At 29.3% G+C, this 11,345-nt stretch overlaps 1 protein-coding gene across 1 annotated transcript; it reads left to right on the top strand.

Moving 5' to 3' along the window:
- Positions 1–8,434: 8,434 nt before the first annotated feature.
- Positions 8,435–9,115, top strand: LOC139867772 (uncharacterized). The gene is made up of 2 exons (XM_071856127.1): positions 8,435–8,791; positions 8,936–9,115. Exons 1-2 carry the CDS (start codon positions 8,435–8,437, stop codon positions 9,113–9,115), a joined length of 537 nt encoding a protein of 178 aa, XP_071712228.1.
- Positions 9,116–11,345: the final 2,230 nt, after the last annotated feature.

Below are 11,345 nucleotides of genomic sequence, written 5' to 3' on the forward strand. Positions count from 1 at the left end.
TCTATACATGTTTATTAACATAGTATAAGTCTTGATAATTGAACGAATTTATAGTTTATCAACCTCAAAATATTATTTATTTCAGGAGATATATTATATTTGAATTATCATGGCAATCGAACATGATTTATTATTTCACATAGTTTTCCAATACTTGTAAAATCAGATTATAATGTTTATAAAGCTTTAAAACATGATAAGACGGTCAACTTTGACAATTGTTCAACAAGACAAAATGTGCCTTATATAAAAATTCATTTACTCGATTAGTAATATCTAAAAATCCAATTTATCAATCTCATAGATAAGTTGTTTAAATATTAATTTATAGTTTCAAAAACAATTTCAATTAACGTTAACCATAATCCAGTTGACTATATCTTTTAATCCGTTCATCGAAATCACGCGATTTCTAAATGAAAAGTTATTAATTTTTCGCCAACTTTCCAATAACATGCATATCATATACCTTATATCAGTAGTATATGTATTAAATTCGTGATTCTTCATAAAACTATCTAACGATAAAATTTAGCATACAAGCATGTATAAACATATATACTCGAGCACTAGACATGGATACACTATTAATATATAAAAGATAAGATATTAATGCTCACGTATCAATATTGTGATTCAATATTGTAGGAAAGTACGTAGACGCAACGGAGATGATAAACACTAGGTTTGACTTGCGAACAATACCCACGAACATTACCCACAACCTCCATAGCTATAACCCATAGTTTCCTTAGCTTTGACTCATTCGAAAACTCGGTTTGAAATCATTTGGACATGACCTCGTCGTAGTATTTTGTGTATAATACTAATAAGAATAATATTAATACTACTGATAATAACAATAAGATTAATAATATTATTAATCTTAATAATAATAATAATATAATAATAATAATAATAATAATAATAATAATAATAATAATAATTATTATTATTATTATTATTATTATATTTATTTATTTTAGAGAAGAGAAATAAGAGAATAGAGTGTGAAGAAATCGGCCAAACTGATCGAGCTTTATACGCTTTTGCTTAATTCAGACCCCATGCGATCGCATGGGTCTGAAGGCATAATGCCATGCGATCGCATGGTCAGCTGGTACGCACCCAATATGTTTTGTTTTCTTATTTGTCGACATATTATTATATATATATATATAATATATATATAATTTATATATATATATATATATATATATATATATATATATATATATATATATATATATATATATATATATATATATATATATATATATATATATATATATATATATATATATATATATATATATATATATATATATATATATATATATATATATATATATTATATTCATGTGCATAGTTGACATGTAATTTTAGGTCCGATAATATGTACGTTGACGCTCGACTAATGTCCCGGTTCCGGTTTTTCGAACGTCCTTTTGTATGCTTAGAAAACTTGTACTTTACGTTTCGTGACTCGTACCTTTGCCAAAATATAGACTTACATTACCAATAACTATGTTACCCGAAGTGTATCTTGAACGTTCGAGTGTTTTGGTCATTTGTTTCTATAAATTAACGTCTTAATATATAATAATATTATTTTAAATCAAAACGTTTTATATCTAAGTTAATATTATATTTTATAACATTTGTAAAATATACATACATTTTCATTTTGAAATACTGTATTACTGTAGCAAAATGATTTTAACTGTAGCAAATAATGGTTTTCGAAAACACTGTAGCTTTTCGGGTACTGTAGCAATTCGAAAATACTGTAGCAAATTAGTGTTTTACTTGTTCATCTTAAACGTTTTAGTTAACTTATCTAAATATCAATCGAATCAATAAACGAATGTTACTATCATTTACTAAATAACTTGAAATTATATATATGTATATATCTTTATTTAATATACATAAATCAGTTTTTAAATACACATTGCAAGTTATTTATAATTAATTTTAATAATTAATATTCCAACTTATTGTGTATATATATATATATATATATATATATATATATATATATATATATATATATATATATATATATATATATATATATATATATATATTTACAAATAGATGTTCGTGAATCGTCGGTCAATAGTCAAAGGTTAACTGAATATATAACATTAGTTCAAAAATTTTGAGAATCAATATTACAGACTTTGCTTATCTTGTCGAAATCAAATAAAGATTAAGTTTTAAATTTGGTCGAAAATTTATGGGTCGTCACAGTACCTACCCGTTAAAGAAATTTCGTCCCGAAATTTGATTGGGATCGTCATGGCTGACAATAAGTATGTTTTCATGACTCATATGAGTTGAAAATTAGAGTTTTATCACCATTGAGTAATATGAATAAAACAATTCATTTATGTGAAGAGTACGAGTGAAGCTATCACAAAAGAGTAAAATGAGAAAAGTAAAGTTTCGTCATATCTTTTGACGTGGATACGGCTGATTTCCTATAACAACCCTCACTTTTCCATTCTGAATTTACTAATTTACCATTAGGGTTTCTTTGTCTGATCCTGTATACTGTCACCAGGGTTGTTACTGAGATATTAAATGCTCGTAAAATATAAACCTAAACCCTAACCATAATTAATGACATAAAACCCTAAATATTTATTAATATTATAAGCTTAACCCTAATTAGTAATCAATACTATAAACCTTAATTATTCAAAACCCTAACCCTAAATAGTAACTCATTATATAAACCCTAAATCTAATATTAACTAAGTACGTGAATTATTAATATTATGAATATATATGTAATCTATATTAACTTATTAATAATTAAAATGCTACATAACTAACTTAGTAAGTAAAAAAAAAATTATATGATAAGTAATGTGGCACAATTATAAATAATAAAAACTATAAGTTAACAATTTAAAAATAGAAGTTTAATATTATTAAATACCAAAAATAAATAGAAATGTATATTAAATTCGTATTTAAAAATTTAAATAAAAATAAAGATGAAAAATCAAAATTCTAGAATAATCTTCATCTTATCTACAAAAAAATAAATAAATATATATTTACAAAAGGTTGGCCGAAGGATAAACAACAAAAAATAAAATAAAAAATTTATACCTCCTTTTAATTTTGCATCGACCAAATAAAAAAAAAAAGGGATAACACTCTTAAATTTTTTTGTTAGCTTTTTAAGGAAGACTAGTTTAAACAATTTGACTAGATGATTTATTCAAAATTCTATCCAAATATTTTCTCAGTTTCTTTTATTTTTATTTTTTTCTTTTATTTTATTTAACAAATATTTATCCTATAAATACTACACTAGTTCATTAATTTTTTTACACTCACTCACATTACTAAAATTTGCTCTCAAAGATCACAGCAAAAGTTGAGGTATTACTCTAGCCCACTGATTTTTTTTTTATATTTTTCTTTCCGTATATATATATATATATATATATATATATACATTTTTATTTATTTTATTCGATCTCATTTTTTTTAATTGTTAATAAATTAAAACTTAATGCTAAAACATATATGATCCTACTAAAATTAATCTTAAGTAATATAGCATGTTATAAAATTATTTTTATGAATTTAATATTCGGATTATATTTATAATACAATTTAAAAATGAATTTTTTGTATTATTCGGATGTATATTCGAGTTAAATGGTAAATAAATATATATAATTGATAAAAATAATCTTTACAGGTTTATTAATTATTATATGATATAAAATTGATCAAAAATAATTATTGTAGAATTTATAAATATTTAAGATGAATTATTAGGTAATATTGGAATATATATATCGTATAACATGAAAAAATTAAAAGTAATTGTTATAAATACTTATAATTCATTATGATAATTTTTACAGAAGCTATTAGTCATATAAATATTATCAAATACGAAAAATTAATTAAAATAACATTTTATATATTTATCCTATATTTAAATAATTATCGAATTAGTTTAATGAATAAAATGAATTTAAATTGAATAAAAATATTCACAACAGTAATTTTTGCTTAGAAATTATTTACAACAGTAGATTTATTCATAAAAATATTTATAATAAGTTTTATAATATTATTTATATTAAATTACGAATTAAGTAGTGATTAAACACAAAAACTGAGTGAAATTCATAATAAATATTAAACAGAAATAAAAATAATTCTAATTTTTTTTCTGAGATTATTATAACTGTATAAAGCTTCAAAAATTATAAAAAATAAAAAATTAGGTCGATTAGTATTTAATATGAATTTATTTGTGTTTAATTGTAAACCGAGAAGGAAAAGAAAAAGAAATACAAAATAAATACCAAAGTGTATTAAATCTGTTAATATAAAATTTTTTATATAATCATTAGGATGTATAAGTACTGTAAAAATTATAAAAATTAATTTTTAATTAACTTATATTATTTATTCAATTATAAGCACAATTTAATGGTTAAATGATAAGAAAATATTAAATAAATAATATATTAATATAAAATTCGAATTTATAATTTTTATAACATATTTACAGAATATAGAACCTATAAAAAATATATAATTATTTAATTAGGTCGATTTAATAATTATTAACTAATTCACCTTGATCAAAGTGAATTGAATATATATATATATATATATATATATATATATATATATATATATATATATATATATATATATATGAGGAAAATGGGAAATAAATATAAAAATGAGCTATATTTATATTTATAAAATTTTACACAGTTTAAAATACTTAAATAAACTTATAAAAATTTTATTTATATTTATTTGGAATTTATTATAATTAAAAACGAATTTAAGGAGATAAATAATAAATATAATGTTTATAATATAAGTCAATAAAAAAATAATAATACCTTATTAATAAATACTTATGTTATAAATTATTAAAATACTTTAGTTATTATATAATAATCAAATTTAATAATAATTCATAATAATAAACATAGTAACACATTAATAGCAAATAATTATGATGTAACTATTAATATTTTTTACTATAAGTATAAATAATACGTCATTAATAAATAAATATAATATAACTTATAATGTAATAGGAAACGTTCCAAAGATAGTAACTTTCAAAAATAGAATTCTTTCACCTGTCATCATTACGAATATAGGTTGTTATACTTATAAGTATACTTATATTCGTTCTTACGTTTTATCTCTAGGTTGAGATTCCCGGTCTACTACTTCCGTTCATTCATTTCGTTCGTGGAATAACTCTTCTTGTTACTAAGGTGATTTCATAGCCCCATTTTCTTTTACTGTTTTTATATATATTGGGGTGAGACACGTGCTATCTTTTAAATGTTTTACATGTTAGACACAAGTACAAAATCTTAAAATGGCATGTTATATGCTTAAGTCATATTGAATTCCCCTTAGAGTAATTTCGTTAATTGCTATGTTTAGTGAGCTTACTTATTGTGAATAGCGCTGTTGAGGGTAACGCCTCTGTCTATTAACCTATGGTTGTGTACACATAATAATGATTTGGGGCCAGAAAGATCCTTGGGGTTACCGTTTAGTTTCGATATTACAATTTGGCATATATTTTTAAAGATTGATATAATGAATGTCAGTCTATTTTATTGAAATCTTGTGGTCTTAACAATTCATGAATAATTATAAACCTATGATATCACTCAACCTTTGTGTTGACTTTTTAAAGCATGTTTTGTCTCAGGTAATTTAGATGCTGATAATGTGGATTGCTAGCTTTACATGGAGTCTGCATATTATCATCATTTATTTTAGTTTCATTTAATACATGGTTATTTCAATGTAAAGACAATATTTACTTCCGCTGTAAATAAAGAAGTTTACTTCTATAAAACGTCTCATATAGAGTCGTTCTCGTTTATGTACAATACTTATTTTGATATAATTGGTCACAAATACCCCCGGCCCTATTTGGGGGTGTGACAGACTGGTATCAGAGCAGGTTGAGTATAGAGAACCAGGATTGCATTTTATGTGTGCCTTATACAAATAGGTACCTTAGCAATGTAGGACTATACCTCTCTTTGACCTTAGTGCTTTTAATTGACACATTTAGGTGTTATCTGCTTATACTTACATTCTTTATTTCTTTCTTAGAATGTCGAGCCAGTCAGGAAACTCAGTTAACTCTCCTAAGTACTCTCCAGCTACTCCACCACACTCTAATGACTCCGCAGACTCTGCTGATTCACCAAAGTATAAGCCAATGAGTTCTCCTAAGTGGGAAGCTTACGAAAGTCTCCAAAACTACTACAGTGACTTCTCAGACTATGAGCCTGAAGAAGAGCCCACTCCTAAGGAGGCATCTCTAAAAAGAAAGCAACCAAAAACTGCTACTGCTAATGAAGCCGGCCCATCAAAAAGGGCTAACTCACCATTCTGTAATAACATGGAGCATGTGCTGAACAAATGTGATCTCATAAACCTTCAGCGCAGTAATGGAAAGTGTAAAAAAGCTTTACGTCACCATGTTGCTCGAATTGAAGTGTGTTTAAACAGTTTGGAGAAAGAGAACAAGGTCTTGAAAGAGATCGTAATTGACTCCTTTGCCACTCAAACTGAGAGACTAGAGAAGCTTGTTCAAAACAACTTGAAGGGGTTGAGAGAAGAGATCTTGAAGGTAAAGGCTGACGAGGAATGTGGTACACGATGGGGCAAACAGTCCATGGCTTATTTGGAAAAGGACATGGAGGCTAAAATGAAAGTGGAGAGAACCCGTGTCGATAATCAGTTTGCTATGATAGACTACCATCTCAACGTGCTTGGAGGCAGGGTTGATAACTTCTATAACAACCTTGAGTACCTTGATGATAAGCAGAAGGAAAAGAATGAAAAAGTGGAGAAGTTTATGAAAGATGCCCAAAACACTCTCAAGGACAAAAAGAAGAAGGGTCCCGATCCTAAGTAGGAGTCATGTCTACTAGGATATCTATCCATGTTTTTCCATTCCTTAGTTGTTAATTTTAAATTCATAGTTGATTGTAACGGCTTTGCCCGCGTATTTTCCTTTTTCAGTTCAGTGTAATAAAGAGGATTTTCCTCTAGAACTTATTAATAAAAGCTGTTATGTGTTTTAATGACTTGCCTTGAATTTATTACTACAAGTGTTATATGAACTTAATGATCACCTGTCATAAAATGTTTAGACGTTACCACTCTATTCATCTAACTCGATTTGTCTATGTCTCTTGAAGGAAATGGTTCGCCCACGAGCTCCAGCTACTCCAACTTATACCTTAACTGCAAAACAATTTCAGCAGCTACTCACTGCAGCTCAAGGCAGTGGTGATGCTCAAGATCCGCCCCACAATGTTACTTGCTCCTACAAAAATTTTATGGATTGCAAGCCTACATCTTACAACAGAACTGAAGGACCAATCGAATTGATTCATTGGTTCGAGAAACTTGAATCCGTGTTTCGCATCAGCAACTGTTTAGAAGTTGATCGTGTTAAGTATGCCACCCACACCCTTTCTGGGAGTGCTCTGACCTGGTGGAATGCCCATTGTCAAACTGTGGGGATTGATGTTGCTAACACTACTCCATGGGCTACCGTTAAAAGAATGATGACTGATAAGTACTGTCCTAGGAATCAGGTCCAGAAATTGGAGGCCGAATTCTATGGACACGTGGTAAAGAATGACAACATAGAGTCGTACAATCATCGTTTTCTGGAACTAGCATCCTTGTGTCCATCTATGGTCACCCCCTTATATAAGATGATAGAAAAGTATGTTGAGGGTCTACCTTCTGATATCCAGGGGAATGTTATATATGCTGGTAAGGAAACTATTGAGGGTGCTATGATGTTAGCCCAAGATTTATTTATGGCTGCTAGAAGAAAGAAGGCAATTAGTAAACCAGCTGAGGTAAGGACAGGGATAAAAAAAGAAAGTTTGACAATCAGAGTAATAGTCCCAGCCAGAACTCAGGTAAGAAGCCAGTTGATGGGAAACCTAGATGTAACTAGATGTGAGAAAAACCACTATAGGAGATGTATGGTACCGTGCACCAACTGCAAGAAAACAGGTCATCTTGCCAAAAACTGTAGACTTCCTGCTGCTACAGCTTCTGCCGCAAAGGCCTATGTCCCTATCTGCTATGGTTGTAGGGAAAAGGTCATATCAAGCCTAACTGTCCAAAGAAGAAAACTGATGCTGGCAATGCTAAAGGCAGGGCTTTTGTCATGACTACTGAAGAAGCCCGTGATGATGATGAAGTGATAACGGGTACGTTCCTTGTTAACAACTTCTATGCTACTGTTCTATTTGATTCTGGTGCTGATAGAAGTTATGTGTCTACTGATTTTTGTGCCTTATTCACTGAAAAACCGCAAGCCTTAGAAATTAAGCGTCTTGTAGAAGTAGCAAATGGTAAACTTATGAAAGTAGACAGTGTTTATAAAAATTGTGATCTGATTCTAGCCAACAAACACTTTAAGATAGACTTATTGCCAGTCGAGTTGGGAAGCTTTGATGTAGTTGTAGGGATGGATTGGTTATCCCCAATAAAGGCGGGAATTATGTGCTTCGATAAAACCATTAACATTCCCCTTGAGAATGATGAAACCTTAATCATTCAAGGAGAAAAGAGTGGTTCCAAACTTAACCTCATTTCATGCATCAAAACCCGCAAGTACCTAATGAAAGGATACCAAGCCATTCTAGCTCATGTAAAGGAAGTCAAGCCGGATGAGAAACGAGTTGAAGATGTACCGATAGTTAGAGACTTTCCTGAAGTTTTTCCTGAGGAACTCCCTGGTCTCCCTCCCCAACGGCGGGTTGAGTTTCAGATTGACTTGACTCCCGGTGCTGCACCTACTGCAAAGGCACCATACCGATTAGCTCCATCAAAGATGAAGGAATTATCCTACCAACTCCAGGAACTCTTAGACAAAGGTTTCATTCATCCTAGTTCGTCTCCGTGGGGAGCACCCATTCTATTTGTTATAAAGAAAGATGGCCCGTTGAGAATGTGTATCGATTACCATGAACTCAACAAGCTGAACATTAAGAACCGTTACCCACTTCCGCGTATTGATGATCTGTTTGACCAACTATAGGGTTCAAGTGTCTATTCGAAGATTGATCTTAGGTCGGGTTATCATCAATAGAGGGTCAAGGAAGCGGATGTTTCTAAGACTGCTTTTCAAACTCATTATGGACACTATGAGTTTCTTGTCATGCCTTTTGGATTAACCAATGCTCCTGCTGTATTCATGGATCTTGTGAACCATGTATGCAAACCTTATCTTGACAAATTCATAATCATTTTCATCGATGATATCTTAATCTATTCCAAGAGCGAGAAAGAGCATGAGTAACATCTGCGATTAATTCTAGAACTCTTAAAGAAGGAACAGTTGTACGCTAAATTCTCCAAATGTGAATTTTGGTTGAGAACCGTACAATTCCTTGGGCATGTAGTTGATAGTAATGGAATACATGTCGATCCTTCAAAAATCACCGCTATCCAGAACAGGGAAGTACCTAGAAGTGCGAAGCATATTCGCCAATTTTTGGGACTTGCTAGTTATTACCGAAGGTTTATCAAAGACATTTCTCTAATAGCCAAACCTCTCACTAAGCTAACTCAAAAGGGGAAGAAATTCGAGTGGTCCGAGGAACAGGAATCTGCTTTCAAGATTCTAAAGGATAAATTGACCACAACCCCGATTCTATCATTACCTGAGGGCGCTGACGATTTTGTAGTCTATTGCGATGCCTCGAATCAAGGTTTCGAATGTGTTCTGATGCAACGTAAAAAGGTTATCGCCTATGCATCTAGACAGTTGAAGAAACATGAGAAGAACTATACCACACACGACTTGAAGTTAGGAGCTGTGGTATTTGCATTGAAGATGTGGAGACATTACCTCTATGGGGTTAGTGTAGTGACCCGAACTTTTCCATGTTTATATATATTAAATGAAATTGTTATTTACATGATTAAATGTTTTCAACATGTTAAGCAATCAAACTTGTTAAGACTTGATTAATTGAAATAGGTTTCATATAGTCAATTGACCACCCAAGTTGACCGGTGATTCACGAACGTTAAAACTTGTAAAAACTATATGATGGCATATATATGATTATATATATAGTTAACATGATATTATGATAAGTAAGTATCTCATTAGGTATTTTAACAATGAGTTATATACATAAAATTGGGTTTATTAAATTAAGAAACTCGAAACGGTATATATAACGATTATCGTTATAACAACGTCTTACTAAATATATATGAATCATATTAAGATATTGATACACTATGTTTAATCATGATAAATGATAAGTAAACATGTCATTAAGTGTACTAACAATGAACTACATATGTAAAAACAAGACTACTAATTTAATGATTTCGAAACGAGACATATATGTAACGATTATCGTTGTAACAACATTTAACTGTATATATATCATACTAAGATATATTAATATATCATAATATCATGATAATGTAATAATTTAACATCTCATTAGATATAATAAACATTGGGTTAACAACATTTAACATGATCGTTAACTTAAAGGTTTCAAATCAACATTTACATGTAACGACTAACGATGACTTAACGACTCAGTTAAAATGTATATACATGTAGTGTCTTAATATGTATTCATACAATTTTGAAAGACTTCAAGACACTTATCAAAATACTTCTACTTAACAAAAATGCTTACAATTACATCCTCGTTCAGTTTCATCAACAATTCTACTCGTATGCACCCGTATTCGTACTCGTACAATACACATCTTTTAGATGTATGTACTATTGGTATATACACTCCAATGATCAGCTCTTAGTAGCCCATGTGAGTCACCTAACATATGTGGGAACCATCATTTGGCAACTAGCATGAAATATCTCATAAAATTACAAAAATATTAGTAATCATTCATGAATTATTTACATGTAAACAAAATTACACATCCTTTATATCTAATCCATATACCAATGACCAAAAACACCTATAAACACTTTCATTATTCAATTTTCTTCATCTAATTGATCTCTCTCAAGTTCTATCTTCAAGTTCTAAGTGTTCTTCATAAATTTTATAAGTTCTAGTTTCATAAAATCAAGAATACTTCCAAGTTTGCTAGCTTACTTCTAATCTTGTAAAGTGATCATCTAGCCTCAAGAAACCTTTCTTATTTACATTAATATATCTTTCTAATACAAGGTAATACTCATATTCAAACTTTGGTTCAATTTCTATAACTATAACAATCTTATTTCGAGTGATGATCTTACTTGAACTTGTTTTCGTGTCATGATT

Source organism: Rutidosis leptorrhynchoides, chromosome 9 (genome assembly GCF_046630445.1).
Source record: "Rutidosis leptorrhynchoides isolate AG116_Rl617_1_P2 chromosome 9, CSIRO_AGI_Rlap_v1, whole genome shotgun sequence".
NCBI lineage: Eukaryota > Viridiplantae > Streptophyta > Magnoliopsida > Asterales > Asteraceae > Rutidosis > Rutidosis leptorrhynchoides.